This window comes from Triturus cristatus, chromosome 6 (genome assembly GCF_964204655.1).
Source record: "Triturus cristatus chromosome 6, aTriCri1.1, whole genome shotgun sequence".
Taxonomy (NCBI): Eukaryota; Metazoa; Chordata; class Amphibia; order Caudata; family Salamandridae; genus Triturus; species Triturus cristatus.
This window is the reverse complement of record NC_140589.1, coordinates 1,914,956,281-1,914,973,083: the sequence shown is the minus strand read 5'-3', so window position 1 is coordinate 1,914,973,083 and position 16,803 is coordinate 1,914,956,281. Positions and strand designations below refer to the sequence as shown.

General features: G+C 44.7%; 1 protein-coding gene across 1 annotated transcript in view; it reads left to right on the top strand.

The window, feature by feature from the left end:
• The first annotated feature begins 1,892 nt into the window (after positions 1-1,892).
• LOC146822446 (fucolectin-1-like) overlaps positions 1,893-16,803 on the top strand; it is a 33,931-nt gene continuing 19,020 nt past the window's right edge. The window contains exon 1 of the mRNA XM_085610056.1: positions 1,893-2,215. Within this exon, the coding sequence (XP_085466182.1) occupies positions 1,893-2,215 (323 nt within the window). The remainder of the gene's footprint in view (positions 2,216-16,803) is intronic.

Below are 16,803 nucleotides of genomic sequence, written 5' to 3'. Positions count from 1 at the left end.
TAAAATGGGCTGTGCATGTCAGCGATAAATGTAGAATACTTGTGGAGACTTAAACTGTGCCTATCAGCGAGAAACACAGTGTAGACACGTTATTTGTGCACATGGAGTCATAACACAAAAGCTGTGTGTGTCAGCGAGGGCCAAAATAAACACTTAAGCTGTACATGTCAGCGAGAAATGTGCAAGCTGTGAGTGTCAGCGAGAAATGTGGAACTTGCCAAACACGCTGTTGTGAAACATGCGTAGTTCTGGAAAACTGCAGGCACGCTGTTGTGGAAAACTGTAGACACACTCATTCATTTTGTTAGACTCTGAAAGAAACGCAAAGCTGTGTGCATAAGGAAGAGATGCCGAACATGCTGTTGAAATACTTGCAGTACTGAGATATGGCGAATTGCTAAGCAACAACAAACGTGTTGCGTTCCAAAGTTCAGGAGGATTAGAACACTGTGTTCCACTGACGAATAAGATAATTTGTGAGCTTGCTTGGAGACGCCGTGTTCCAATGACGAGTATTGCAGAGTCTGTATGAAGATGTCACCAACAAAATAACAAACAAAAAGTCATTATTTAAAAGCTTTGTTGATGGGTAGAATAAAAGCGGCTGCTTAGAAAACACAAACACATTAAAGAAAAACAAAATAGCGCTTTTAAAATGGAAAATGTTACGCGCTTAAACAAGAAAATTCTTACTTGGTGGTCAGCCGTTTTAAAACAGTAGCGCTTCAATGCGTTCTTACAGCAGCAGGCTTTTCTTGAAGGCGTTATACAGCAGCAGGCTTTAAATAGTTCAGAGTAGATAAAATAATGCTTTTTAAGCGGAAAAGTTTGCGCGCTTAAATAAGAAAGTACTTACTTGTAGGTCCTTCATTCTTACAGCAGCAGGCTTCAAGTGGTTCAAAATGGATAAGGTCTTGCTTGTAGAGTGTAATCCAAGGTATGCTTGAACACACAGGCAAGACGCATTCCTTCCGAATTATTTGGAGTTGAGCTGTTATTTTCCCAGTCGTCGCCAGTGTGTTAAATAGATGAATCTTTTAATGAAGACAGGAGATGAGGTATTCTGTCTTGAAGTTTCTTCTTTAGTTCATGAGTTTAACAGCTCAGCCACCCAACCGCCTCTGGCTCAGGCTCAGTCATCTGTCCGTCTAGATTCCACTCTTGAGCCAGGGCAACACTACAGTTCTAGAATACATCGATGTCAGCACAGAGAGACAGAGAGATAAACAAGATGAAGTAACATTACAACACAAGGGTATTGGCAAGCAGGCCTAGAGTGGGTTCAACCTAATAAAGACTTCATATATTTCTGTAACACAAATCTGGTTGAGCAAAGTTCCCTGCAGGCATCTGCAGTAGAAAAGCACAATGCACAGGTTCCTGGTTTACAATGTGGGTGTGGACATGCTGAGAGAGTTTTATACATTGTGATGCATAGGAAGCCCATGAAAGTTACGGAAAGCACAGTGACATCCCTGACCTTTTAATGGACACTGGTTGTGCTGCCTCACCTGAAGAAGGGATGGATGGCTCAATGGCGGAAGTAGGACTGTATCCCTGAGGAAGCGGAGGTGAAACCCTCAGGTGCCAGCCTTAAAGTGTCCCAGCTGAGGGTGTGACATCCATGTAGAATAGCTTTGCTAATGAAGCAGTCTCACAGCATGGCCAATATGAATGGAGCTCTATCAAAATGCTTCGTTACAATCACCCCCTCGACCTGGAGGTTGATTGTTTACTGCATTTATGATGGCAAAATATATTTAACATAGTACCACTGATTTTCAATACCTTGTGTACTGTTCTAAGAAATAAGCAGTAAAAATGTCATGGCATACATATGTTTTAGGAATGAAGATTGTACTATAGAGGCAACCACTGCTGGGTCTAACCTCATGCTCTGTCTACTTTCAGGTGAGAATGTGGCCCTGGGTGGTCGAGCCACTCAGTCAACTATTCTTGCTGGAAATTCCGCTCACTTAGGCTTCCTGTCCGATGCAATCAACGCAATAGATGGAAATCAGGATCCCGATTTTATGCATGGATCCTGCTCCCATACAGATTATGAACCTAATCCCTGGTGGAGGGTGGATTTACTGAAACCACATAAAATTGATTCTATTTCCATCACCAACAGAAATGCTGTTTCTGAAAGGCTGAATGGAGCAGAAATTCTTATAGGAAACTCCCTATCAAACTATGGAAATAACAATGCAAGGTAAGGTGTAAACTTTGTTCACTTTTATTTGCGATTTACAGATGGCAGGTGCTTGGTTCTTCTGTTCAGCTGTAGCATTTATTGTATTACAAGAGTTACAATTCTAGTCCTGTATGTGATCAGAGCAATGGATACCCCATCTTAAAATGAAGGGTGCAAGTATTCAATTTACTAAATACATAATTTAAATGAATATTATGGAGAGTAAGTACAATCCTGTGACATGATTTACACTCTGAACACATGTGTAAGATATATTTCAAGGCGAGTGTACAAGTTTATGAGGTATACCTTACTTTTAAAGAGGTTAATTTAATAATTGTTTTGTCACAATCAATGTTACTTATTTGGAAATAAGGACAGTACCTCAATTTACTTTCAGTTTGTTTTAGTTATTTCCTACCACCAGTTCCTCATTTTCTTCATTTCCTTGTGATCTGATGGATGTTTTAGTTGTTATTTATTTTTAATTTACACAGTTTACTTTATTACAAAATTATTTACCTCTACTTGCTCTCTTGACTTTGTCCTCCTCTTCCTTGTGGAACTCTACTCAGGCTTCAAACTTGTTTCTAAATAAAGCTTCAACTCCTCTCCTGATATTCCCTAGCTGATTGTTGCAGCAAGCTTATGATGGAGGTCACTGATTGCACATACAGCGGATGCTTGACGTGGGCTTGTCAATGGCAAGTGTGTTTGTGGTGTCCTTGCCCAGATAGTGCCAAAGACACAGAGCGCAGGCCGTTGTAGGTATCATGGAGAAGTATGGTCTCTCATTGGATTTGACCTGGACTGCTTCCTGCAGCTCCGTTCATGGTGTATGTTGTACATATTTAGTGCTTATGAGTTGTGTGCTCTTAGACCTGATGAAAATTAGGGAACTGACTCATATTTTGAAAGTATGATTTCTGCTCAAACATATTTTTGGACAATAACCACTTACTGTGTTGATTTCCTTGTGCTAAGTTTAAGATGGCCTTGATATTCCTGAGTCTACACCTCCACCCATCGGGAATGTCAGGCCCCAAAGCTGTCACATTGCTCACCGCAGTTCTCACTTCTCGCCTGTGGTTTTCCATTCTCTACCACAAAACCTGTGGTTGGATGAGTGCAACATTCTGAGCAGAGACTTCAGAGTCTTAGGTATTAGTTTACAGGGGCAAGGCATTCACGGAGATGAGCTAATGTCTCTCATTCTATTGCTTCCTGGCCTTATTGCAGTTTCTAGCAGTAATCGGTGGAGCACATGCATTGTGGGACATGTGCTCTATGGACACAAAAGCATGTGTGCACTTCCACTGAATCCCCGTCAAGTTGCAGCTCTACAGACCTGCCGTAGATGAGATGCACACATTACAAACCAGCAAAAACATTTACTCTCCCCAGGGTGCCAGTAATAAAATCATCCTTTTCCAGTTTGATCAGCACAAAAAAACTATAAAATGTATGTCCTCTTGAAACTAGTGCTCAGGTCAAGTTGTCTTGGAGGCTGGGTTTTCTCTCCTTCAGCTAGTTTGCTCTTGGAACTTTCCTTGGACACTTCCTCAGGACCTCCAGGACTTTACACATCTTCGTGAGACACAGGGAGCAAAGAATCATAGTCACATATGGAATACTCGCAGTGCAGGATAGCCTCATGCTTACAATATTTACTGGTAATATGAATTAAAATGAGGGAGTAGTACTCAGAGTAATGCCATTACTGGTATGCAATTTAAGCATTACCGTCCCTCCCCTCCCCATCATGAATTCATAGCAAATGAGATTTAGCAAGTGAACACAACACGGACAACTGGCAGTGCATGCTGCACAGAAATCGTTTTTTCTTTATAGAAAACAGAAATTCAACTCTCCCCTATTGCTTCATAGGGGATAGAACCCTGTATCCAATGAACAATGTGTACTTCTGAGAGCCTATAATGTTTTGAAACGTTAGCTAAATCAGACCATGTAGCTGCCCTGCAAATCTCAGAAATCAAAACACCTTTCAACTTAGCTACTGTAGAAGACCTACTACTGGTAGATCTTTCTTGAATTGCCAATGGACAGACTTGATGCTCAAATTCATAGGCCTTTGTAATAAGGGACTCGATCCACCTACTCAAAGTCGCAGTTGCAGGTTGTTCTCCTCTTCTTCCTGTGTGCTCTTAGTCTGTCGCTACTTCAGTGAAACGAGTTTACTGCTCGGGTGAATCGAGTTCGCTACTCGGGAGGCTGCCTCCAGGATCTGACATCACACGCCAGCTAGCCAGACCGTGTCAGCAATGTGGAGTCAAGCCGAGCGATTCAAGTGAGCTGGATGGTACGCAGACAGCCAGGCACCTGGCATCCGACCCACCGCTTCACCCTCAAGGCTCAAGGCAGAGGTGCCTGGACCTCCACATCCTGTGATTCCCGAGACTCCTGCCAACTCGCGACTGTGCGGGTGTGGCAGTCAGCTGCCGCTGAGAGAGAGCCCCAGGAGGTCCACGGTGGTGGCCTGGTTAGATCTGGGTGCAGCTTGCGGACACACCAGGGGAGCCCCACTCACCAGCTCTGCTGCCACATGTACCTGATTCAGCCCTCTCCTTCTCACCACAGGCCCCCCACATGCTCCTGGATCTCTGAAGCCTGCAGTGCCCAGTTGCCAGCACCACTGCCGCCGCACCTCTCACTGCCTCCCTCACCACACCCCTCACGCCTGACTCCGCTGTCCGAGGGGGGAGCGAGGCAGACTGGGTTCTGACTGAGTGCAGTGTGAGAAAAAAAAATACGTAAATAAACTGTGCCTTCCAATAAAGGCGTGAAGAGGGAGGACTTCCTCTACTCCCTCTACTTTCTCCCTGAGTCAACTGAGGTGACCTCGCCTGCCCCAGTCAACTTCAGCAAAAGGTGCAGCAGTCTCTAGGGCAATAACGGCCGCACTGCGCCCATTCCAGGAACCGTACCATACTTGTGCATCATGCATTACTAAATACAGCCAACAATCGTCATATGTGGTGGTAATTGTTGGTCGCAGTTTTATTACTTATTACATAGTCACACTTGTACAACTCCCCCTGAACCCTCTTGGAGGCCGGGGTCATAAATCGTTGTCACACCTTATTACAAATGTGATGTCACGCATTGTCAGCTGGACATCATAAATCATGGGCCATAAATCATTGTGCGTCATAAATCATTCTGCCACAATTGGCCCTTACTTTGTTGCCATAAATCACTCTGCCTGATCCCCATAAATCAGCAGCCATAAATCATGGATCATAAATCATTGGTATGTCATAAATCATTCTGTCACAAGCCATCATAATTTCGTTGTCATAAAGCATTTTGCCAAAGCATCATAAATCATGGGTCATAAATCATGGGTCATAAATCATCGGTATGTCATAAATCATTCTGTCACAATCTGTCATCATCCGGCTGTCATAAATCATTCTGCATGAGCGTCATAAATCATCAGCCATAAATCATCGGCTGGCCATAAATCACTGGTTTGTCTTTTTGCTCATTTGCAACTCCTAGGGTCGTAAATCACCCTGACAGCTCGTAGATTGTTCTTTGTTGTTTACCACGCCCCTTTGCGTGTGGGGGGTAGCCTTTTCCCTGGAGTTAGGCCCCAACTCGCTACCTTGTTAGTCTCTTTTGTGCCCCACCTTCTGGCGGGGGCTGGGCTGCGAGCGCCGTCTCCGTTTGCTACCCCGATTTTGTCAGGCGCACTCACCCTGCCGTGCGGCATCCCAACGTGAGTGGCCCTCCTTCTACACACCGCCCTGTTGGTGTGCTCCCATACAATACCAATACACTTGTTGTTTCCGCCGTTAGATTTGCAATCTCTGTGCGCTCTTGTTGCACTGGGGCAGTTCCCACCTGGAGTTAGGCCTCAACTCGCTACCTTGTTAAGACTGTTGTGTGCCCTGCCGCCTGGTGGGGGCTGGGCTGCAAGCGCCGTCTCTGTTACCTGCCCCCGTTGTTGGCCAACTCACCCTGCCGTGCGGCATCCCAAAGTGAGTGGTCCTATTCACACACACCGTCCGTCGGTGTGTCTCCATATCCAACCCTTGTACCCGTAGTTCCTTTGGTTTTCGTCAGCACTGCGACGCTGCTGCTCCCTCGGTGTGGGTGGGTGGGATTCGAAAATCGTTGGCGCCGCTCCCCCAGCTCCCATGATATGCAAGTGGGCTGCCACAGGGGGAGCGTTGTCTTATATCTCCCCTTCCTATTGTTCTTGGAAGGGGGGGGCGGGGGCCTCAGGGCATTCCGCCCTGCGGCGCTTCCCGCTGGCGAGAACCAGTTCCATTCCTTGTCGGGCTCTGGCGGCCATTATGGCGCCGGCCCTCGAGCCCCCTGCGGGGGCGGCCTCTGCAATAACGGCCGCACTGCGCCCATTCCAGGAACCGTACCATACTTGTGCATCATGCATTACTAAATACAGCCAACAATCGTCATATGTGGTGGTAATTGTTGGCCGCAGTTTTATTACTTATTACATAGTCACACTTGTACAACTCCCCCTGAACCCTCTTGGAGGCCAGGGTCATAAATCGTTGTCACACCTTATTACAAATGTGATGTCACGCATTGTCAGCTGGACATCATAAATCATGGGCCATAAATCATTGTGCGTCATAAATCATTCTGCCACAATTGGCCCTTACTTTGTTGCCATAAATCACTCTGCCTGATCCCCATAAATCAGCAGCCATAAATCATGGATCATAAATCATTGGTATGTCATAAATCATTCTGTCACAAGCCATCATAATTTCGTTGTCATAAATCATTTTGCCAGAGCATCATAAATCATGGGTCATAAATCATGGGTCATAAATCATTCTGTCACAATCTGTAATCATCCGGCTGTCATAAATCATTCTGCATGAGCCTCATAAATCATCAGCCATAAATCATCGGCTGGCCATAAATCACTGGTTTGTCTTTTTGCTCATTTGCAACTCCTAGGGTCGTAAATCACCCTGACAGCTCGTAGATTGTTCTTTGTTGTTTACCACGCCCCTTTGCGTGTGGGGGGTAGCCTTTTCCCTGGAGTTAGGCCCCAACTCGCTACCTTGTTAGTCTCTTTTGTGCCCCACCTTCTGGCGGGGGCTGGGCTGCGAGCGCCGTCTCCGTTTGCTACCCCGATTTTCTCAGGGGCACTCACCCTGCCGTGCGGCATCCCAAAGTGAGTGGCCCTCCTTCTACACAGCGCCCTGTTGGTGTGCTCCCTTACAATATCAATACACTTGTTGTTTACGCCGTTAGATTTGCAATCTCTGTGCGCTTTCGTTGCGCGGGGGCAGTTCCCACCTGGAGTTAGGCCTCAACTCGCTGCCTTTTTAAGACTGTTTTGTGCCCTGCCGCCTGGCGGGGGCTGGGCTGCAAGCGCCGTCTCCGTTACCTGCCCCCATTGTTGGCCAACTCACCCTGCCGTGCGGCATCCCAAAGTGAGTGGCCCTATTCACACACACCGTCCGTCGGTGTGTCTCCATATCCAACCCTTGTACCCATAGTTCCTTTGGTTTTCGTCAGCACTGCGACGCTGCTGCTCCCTTGGTGTGGGTGGGTGGGATTCGAAAATCGTTGGCGCCGCTCCCCCAGCTCCCATGATACGCAAGTGGGCTGCCACAGGGGGAGCGTCGTCTTATATCTCCCCTTCCTATTGTTCTTGGAAGGGGGGGCGGGGGCCTCAGGGCATTCCGCCCCGCGGCGCTTCCCGCTGGCGAGAACCAGTTCCGTTCCTTGTCGGGCTCTGGCGGCCGTTATTGCGCCGGCCCTCGAGCCCCCTGCGGCCTCGGGGTACCGGTTTTCACTTTGGTGTTCTTGATCATTCAGTGCGCGTTCTATTTCAAGGCAGTAGCATAACCACTATATTGATTACCCCTTTTTTCAATGCTACACATCTGGCATAATTCTATGAATACCTGCCGATCGTTTACTCAATGTAAATGCTACTAAAGTTTCACGGAGCTACATGAAAATTACCCAAGTGTAGCCATCTGAGAATGATGAAATGCTGGCATGTAGATCCAGAATGGCCCCCATAACTCGAGGGGCACCTCACCCAGCCCCTGGTCAACACCACTCTATACACTGGGTCTAGCCGACCCGCCCTTAAAAGGGGAAAAGAAAAATCTGCCCTGTCAAGAATCCCAGGTGATTCTGGCTAAATCAGGCTTGACCGGGGGTGGCCGTCATGACATGGGATTAGCCTACAGTTAGCTGCCGCAAATTCGAATGCTATGGTTAGAGGCTCGACCTGGCCCTCCGCAACTGGCGCATTAAACCACTGCGCTGTCTAAGCTGATTCCCAGACCGACTTTGGGAGCCAAGGTCATCCATTAAGCGTGACATTAATCGTGTCCTACAAAGACCAGACTCATTTACGAGTACCCTGGGTAGTACAAACAACACAAAAAGACTCCACAGCAGTTTAGAATATTAAAGTATGATTTTTAAATAAAATAAGACCAAATCAACAAAAATCCAATAAATAGAATTCGAGATATACATTTTTAAAGGAATAAATGTAAAAATAGCACTAAGAAGCAAGACGAGCTTAAAGAGTTAATTGGTTGCACCAGATCAGGACAAAGTCAAGAGTTCAGGCCGACCCCAATGGAGTGTGGGCCAGATATAAGACCCACGTAGGGCGAACTGAGCAAAGGCACCTTAATTCTGGTCTCAAACAACGAGATGCGGGGTGCAGTCGAGTGATGCGCCGGTGTCAGTCCCACAGTGAAGGAGATGCTCTGATGTTCTCCACGCAACAATGGCGACACAACTGGTTTCCTGAAACGAAGCACTAGTTCCGTGGTGCATTGGTTCCATAGCCTATGCAACGGGTTTCTCCATGCAAACTAGAATTTGTCGATCGTCCTTCTGCAGTGGCGGCCGTTCCGATGCTGTGGTTCCGATGGTGATGCTCGGGCTCCAAGTGCGATGCACCGATTCTGTTCCAGCGACAGCAGAGATGTGCCGGTTCTGCTTGTCACAGCAGAAGATTCATTGTTTCCACTGAAGCAAGCACCTGGGTTCACTTCCAATGAACCAGGCAAAGGAGCATGGTTAAAGACTTTGATGTCTCTGAGTCTTTACAGAACAGAAGGCTAGACAGCGAGCCCTTGGAGACACTCTGGGACAAGGGATGGAAGTCCAGTCAGAGGAAGCAGCAGAGGGCACAGCAAGGCAGCAGTCTTCCAGAGCAGCTGTCCAGCAAGCAGCAGTCTTGAGCACTAACTTTCAACAAGAGTTCACAAGGAACTCATTTGTATTTACAGTAACATATTATCACAGTAATTTGTGGTTGTGTTGAATAAATAAAGAAACAAATACTAGGCCTGGGCTAAATTTCCGTTCCGCTCGCGGAAATTGCGATAATTTGACATTTTCGCGTTCCACGGAGAGCGCGAAAATATCAAAATTTCCGCATTCCGCAGCTTAGCGATAATTTGGTTCTTGCTCGCGCTGTAAAATAATACATTCTCACGCGCGCGCGATCGCCTTACCGGAATCCCTGCGTTCGCCGACAAGTTTTCCCGATCCGGTCGCGTTCTCCACGAGATGTTGGATTGTTCGTAGCCATTTGCGCTATCTCGCAACAGTTCGCGCCCGCAGTAACGTCATGCGTCGCGCGATCACGTCTTTCTTCTCGCGATCATGCACCGCGAGAAGAGTGAAAACAAGATGGCCGTGCCCGTGAGCAACCGCATGGGTAAGTTGGCGAGCCGCGACCACGCAGAAAATACCGCGAACGGGCGGGAAAAAAACTTCCGCATCTTCGCGATATTTCCGCGTGTTTGCGGCGATTTTTAACATTTTCGCGATAATTTGCGAAAGTCGCTTTCGCAAATTCCGCCCACCCCTAACAAATACAGAGAAAATATATATATGGGGCAAGTGTGTCCAAAATTGGATGCAGACCGGTAAGAAGTAGCTAAAACAAATTGCTTTCTTTCCACTTGATTAAGCTGAATCAAGTATTTAGTTTATTATATTTCAAGAGAAAAAAATCACAAATGTATTCACACATATATTTTATATTTTGTCATTACGGCGCTTCAATTTGTGGTGGGTGACATAATTAAGAATAAAAAGACGAAAGTGGTCAAGGAGAACCCAGTGAGAAAAGACCATAACCTAAGGATGTGTGACAGTAAGGTTATTTAAAAACACATGGTTATTGGTATTTAAAAAAGGATGTCCAATCACTTAGTGGTCAACGAAGGGAAGATAGACCAGATTGCTCTGGAACTTCACAGCATGGACTATCTTTTTGATGTAGTCGATGACGTTTCAACCCTACTCATGATGTGAGGGTCTCATCAGGACAGGAATTGTCTGGGGACTAAAAAATGGTGCTGCATTAAAACACAATACATACAATAGGTGTGCAGAATAGGCGGCTACTATGAGACATTGGTTAGGGTTACCGAAGGAAGGGTGTGCTGTTCATGGTCTGGTTAAGCAGATAGAGTTTTTAAATGCGGGAGTGTATGGCAAGGATCTTTCTTCCCCAAAAATATTTTTGTATAAATTCTCTGTGTAAAAGATGAGAAAGTCAGAGAATTACAAATCTCGTTGTATGTGCATTATAGAAATATTGACTGAGTCAATGCTTGAGTATTTACTGACTCACCTTTAAATTGTAATGCTCATGTATATATGGAGCCACGTGGGCTACCTCGTAAGAAACGCAGAGTAAATCTGCTGTCCTCGTGTAGGAGATAGTATTGCAGAAATACTGCGGTAGGGTCTTCCTCGTAGTAATATTCAAGTCTTGGCAAAAGGCAAGAAAGAAAGGAAATTACTATCTCGTAATAAGGGTAATTCGGGACAAAAAAAAACAGTGGCTCTATATTGGATAAGTGACTCCCCTAACAGCAGTAATGTGCACGATGAGTGGCGGTCCAGCTATTCCGAAAAGACAGAGGAAATCATATTTGAATGCAGAGTTAAGCTGCTATACCCTTTAGCTCCCCTCGGGCGGGGAGTCTCAGGCCACTGTTTTAGTGACTGCAACTAATGACTTAAACCTTGACCCACGTGGCATTGCGTACCTTAGCGTAATGACGTCACAAGCAGAATGGAGCTGGGCCATCAACTCTTCAGTTGTAGTGCGTCGGGTGTGCGCTTATTGCACACATTATGAAGGAGCGCAAAGTCATCACAATATGCGATATACAGACAAAGCTCAACAAATGTATGCTAGTCACATGAAGCGGACTACTTGCAGTGTAGCGCTCTAGTGTCCCTGCGACGCGGCAGGGAATGGTGGGAGTGCAGGCGGCCATGTTGGACACAAAACAGATAGCCTGAGGGCGAGCGCACGCTGTTCCCGGCGCTCCGGAGATTATCTTAAATAAACACCTCAACCCTACTTGGTGTCCGTCTCTTTGTTGCCCCCAGCCCACCTCTACACCACAATTTACAAGAATTTAAACATTTCAATGAACATGTACAACAATTATATATACAAATACAAAAGCAGAACTAATAAATATACCGGGCTGATCATGAATACAACAATTAATAGGTTCACATGTAACCTTACAAGATGTAAAACATTGGTGGATGATAATTGTGTAAGATCATTGTTCATGTGTAGTGAGTCAATTTACACTACTGTTCATTTATACATCCTGATAGATAATTAGCATTGGACACAAGTCCAGACTAATTCTAAAAAGTTCTTAATCAGGTGTGTGCGGTGAGGGCTTGTCTAGATGAGAAAGACTAGTATGGTTGAATAATGCAGTCATATGGGCAACCTATTCGGTGTGTATGGGAGACACATAATGTCATCCAAAGCAGGGATTAGTTTCTGATCAGTGGGAACATCTATAGGAGATCTCATGGGAAGGACACCTAGCCTAAGGTAATTAGCTTATGCCTTTCTTCAAGTGTTTTAAGTCCTTGTCTGATAGAATTGCATTTATCTATCAATTTGCACTCTAGATTCTGTAAAATGCCTTGGACATTTTCACCCCTTGGTGGGATAACAGCCTTCTCAATTATCTGCCACCTTAGTTCCTCTAATGTGTGTTTTTTCTCCATATAGTGTTCTATGCTGGCCAATTCTTGCCTCCACTGGTTGACATGTCTGTCCTATGTAAATCAAATCACTGGGACTCCAAATGCAGTATATTGCATTAGAAGAAGCACAGTTGGTGTGGTATCTAAGGGTGAATTTAACACCCTTGTGTACAAAGTCTTTTGTTTTGGTGTTGTATTGACGGGCGATGCAATTGCCACATTTTTTGTGACCTAGAATGGGGGAAACACCCCACATTCCTTATAGTGTGGTATTCAGTTTCACAACGCAGGTGTCAGAGTGGACTAGGTGGTCCCTGATGTTTTTGCTTTTTGTCGCTGATGTTTTTTACTTTTCTGTAGGAAAAGAGCTGACGTTCTTTAAATGTACTCATTGTGCTCAGAATTGGGCAATGATGTGTAATGGTTTTGACTATTTGTGGGGTGTGTGGACAAAAAGTAGTGAAACAATTATATCGCATTTTTTATTGGGTCCAGTTTTTAGTATTTATTCTCTTGAGCTATACCAGGCTCTTTTCATGGAAGTTTTGACTAACCGCCTTAGGTAACCCCTTTCTCTCAGCTTACTACTGAGTACAGATAGTTCTTTAAAGAAGCCTTTTTTCTGGGTACAGTTCCTCCTGAGTCCAAGGAATTGGCCATATGGAAGCCCATCCTTCAGGGCTCGTGAATGGAAGCTGCCGTATTGTAACAGTGCATTGTGTTCAGTTGGTTTCCTATACAGATTCACAATAAGGTGGTCATCTTTGTGTTTAATTTGTAGATCTAAAAATGTAATACTGTCTGTTTTCGTATCATGTGTAATTTACAGAAAGGGTTGGCGGGTGTTTATATAATGGACAAACTGCTGTAAGGTTGTTGGAGGGAGGATTCATTACGGGTCAAGGAAGCTAGGGGCGGTACTTAGAGCCCCGGGAGCCACCACAGAAACTGAGCAGGAGAGTGAGTCAGGGACAAAAGGGGCACCTTAATTTGAGCAGGGGTGCCTAGGAATGCTTGCTCTAAAATTGAAGAAAATAGACATATGAGACATGGAATTGGAGGCAGAATACAACGGCAGATTAATGAGAAGATGCAACTTCAAAAAAACTGCAAGACAAAGGCATAAAATACAGAATACAGAATTCAGATAATCACATGGAGCTCATCATGATACCCTCTGTATCTGCACTATTGTACTGTCAGAGAGAAAGAGAACGCATCTATAAGTGCAATTGAAGAAACAGGTTACATCAAGGAGAAACATTTCAGAGTATAAGAACTCTGTTACCTAGGAACTCTCACGTTTACTCTAGAACAAGCATTCCTGCAATTACAATGAATACATTATGTGAATACAAAAAAGGAAAAACAAATAAAGAGAACAATAATTAAACATAACAGGACATTCATATGGGTAAAATACAACATAATGCTAAGCAGACGCAAGAGCTTCTTTTGCTCTTGGGGAAAACTCTACGCAGTCCGTAACCCACATACAGACAGCGAGGTAGTCCGCTTGATGTTTGTGAGTGCTCCCTATTTATACTGTTTTTGGGGTTCTTTGCACGCAACTTCTACCTACGTAAGTTACCCAAATAGCTTCGTCTGCAGTATTTACCAGACATGTCGTCATTTACCCACTTAATGCTGACAATGAACTAGGTGAAAAGGTCAGTGTCTCAGGCCAATCGCTTGTCGTAAATTTCGCAGAGCAAGCAGAAACTATAAGCAGACATTGTACGCGACTCAGAAAATATAAACAGATATTGTGCGCGAATTGAATATGGACACATATAAATCTCCTCAGTTCTCCTAACTTGACACTCTGCGGTTGCCACTTCCCTTAAAAGCGGGACCCCTGCTCAGGAAACAAGTGCCATGCCAGGATGCAGCTTACTGTATGTCGAAGTCTCAAGGGGATGCTGAACTTTGATTCCGAGCACAGGGCACGGTAGGGTGGGGGCTACTAGTTTGGAGCGGGAAACCTCGCAGACAGAGGAACTGAATATGAGTTGGGTCAGACCTGCCATCAGCCTGCAATACACTAAAACGGCAGAGCTATGGTCAATGTAACAAAGGCCTATATTTCGAAATGAAGGGCCTACACAGCAGTTTCATGCTGGCCAAGTGGGAGGGATGTCCCAGGGTGACTATATAGCAACACAGGACCCACTGGTCAATGTAATACGGCCTACAAATTAGGCTGGCAGGGCAAGGACAAGGGTCTGGCAGGGCAAGGACAAGGGTCTCATAATTCAGGTGTGGCCAGAACGGGCCAGGGGCCCCCTATGATACAAAATCTACCCTCTCTCATTCCCCCCTCTTGTTCATAATATGAACAAACTCCTGACAGCATACCTATCAGGTCTTTGAGGTATTTGGTAATGGTAGACGCATTTAGGGTGGTCCCATTGTTACTTCTACAACTTCTATAAGTGGCAAGATATTCACATTCCCTGTTCTATGCTTGTTCTCCCTTTGCTAATTATGCAGTTCTCAGGAGGTGCAACTGCTACTCAGTATGTCTACAGAAGAGGATGTTGCACAGTAGGACAAACAGGTATGACATTGTAACACATGCTCTGTCAACTGTCCCCCTGTCCCGTCTTTATCAATGGCAATTCATTCAATGTGGCACAAAAGTCATTATAATAGCAACAATGCTGCTACTAGTATCCATGATCATTTTCTCTAATTGTTCTGAAAGTCTTGAGCAAGTCATGAGGCATTGTTCCAATCGTTGGTACGTGTGGCTAGTTGGAAGAATGTCTTATCTTCTGCTGCGTCTGTACTATGTTCCAAAAAGGTCTGCTGCATAATGATGTAGTGCCTCAGAGATGATACCTTTAATCAGAAAAAGTAACCGTTGGTGCCTGTCTTCAAGTAATTTCGAGAGGTTTGCAAGCACTTCTTATTACTAGGCACATTCGATATGAAGAAACAAAGTGAAGAAAAGGTAAAGATGTCTCGTCGTCACATCTTGTAGACTGAGGGGTTGGGGCGTCGATGTTTCCAGACGTTCTTTAGGTGATGAATCCTAGGGGCCCGCTTACACACTCGTCCTTTCTCCTCTGTGTAGCACGTGCAGCCCTTCAGGATGGACTTGGGATACCATTCCCACTTGGTAGTTTCTGTGGAACACATGTAGCTTCTGTGTGGCTCCTTGCCCCTTGCACAACCCCTCAATCACATGTGAGATGAACGCCGGTCCATTTTCAGAGCCCAAAAGTATATGTTCTCAAAAGCGCGGTATGAACTCTTTCAGGAGGCATTGGCAATAGTTTGTGCACTGCTGTTCTTGAATTGGCAGGCCTTAGTCCACTTGCTGATCATGCACACAATAACCAACACGTACTTGAAGTTTTAGTAGGGGATATGTTGATGAAGTCCATTTCATGTGGGGAAATGAAGTGTCCTGAGGCAGTGGAAATACTGCTTTAGGAAAACAGTCTGGTCCTCCTATCACATCGTACAAGTATTGAACCATGAAAAAAAAGACAGGCCATGGGGGCAAGCATTATGGTTGGTAAACATCCCTTTCCATTTGGGCCTATTCATATCCCTTTTCTGTTTGCATACATCCTCCCCTGTTTCCTTCTTCCTTTCCTTCCACCCAGCCCTATATTTGCTATTCTTTCTTGTACATCTGCCTCAATAAATTCTTTACCAATTGATACACAGTGCTTGGGAGAGGCGTGTGCAGCACATTCTACAATTGAAACTGGAAGCAACAGGCCTTGCAATAGTTGAGTTATTAATGGTATACGCTGCATGTGTTGTCCAGCTGAGGTAAGGAGGGAACTCCAAATGAAGAAAAGAACCCAAAAATATATTGGCATCCCAGTACAAAACTTTAAAACGAAATTCATTATCTTCAAAAAGCAAAAGAGGAATTATAACATTGTACCATAGCTTGACCCAACAGAAAACCCAGATGAAAATCTCTGTCACAGTAACACCTTTAGTAATCAAAACACTCATAGTTGTCAAACTGTGCCCAGGGATGTGTAATTCCCGTAGCCCCACTCCAAGGACATATTTCTTTTTTATTTCAAGAGCAACAAGTTTTCATGCATATTTCGTCTTTGGGACAAGTAGGCCCAACCCTCTACAGCACAATCCCTTTGACTGTCAGTTTACAGTACCACACTATTGATCACTGAAATTTTCTTCAATACTTCAATAAAGGCAATATTTGTGTCCATGCGTTAATGCTGTTCAAACTTGCATTTATTGTACATTAATGAAAAATGCTTTATTATTAGGATGAGCGCTCTAAGTAACTGTTGTAAGATCAGACTGTACTCCTGACAGTCGTTAGAGTATGAGAATGTGTACACACTTATTTCAATACTTAGCAATGTGAGGCTATGTATACTGCTCTCAGAATGCTCTTTAACTAGATGCAAGCTTGAAAGCACGACTGATAATACTTTGCCTTTAAAATAAAATGTTCACAAAAAGAATGCAAAACATTTAGCTAAACTACTGGAATAAGGTAGGTACCATTTCATTGCAACATAAGAATAAACGAGCATTGGTAAAGCCAATGAAATTGTTGTTCAGCCTTTTGGCTT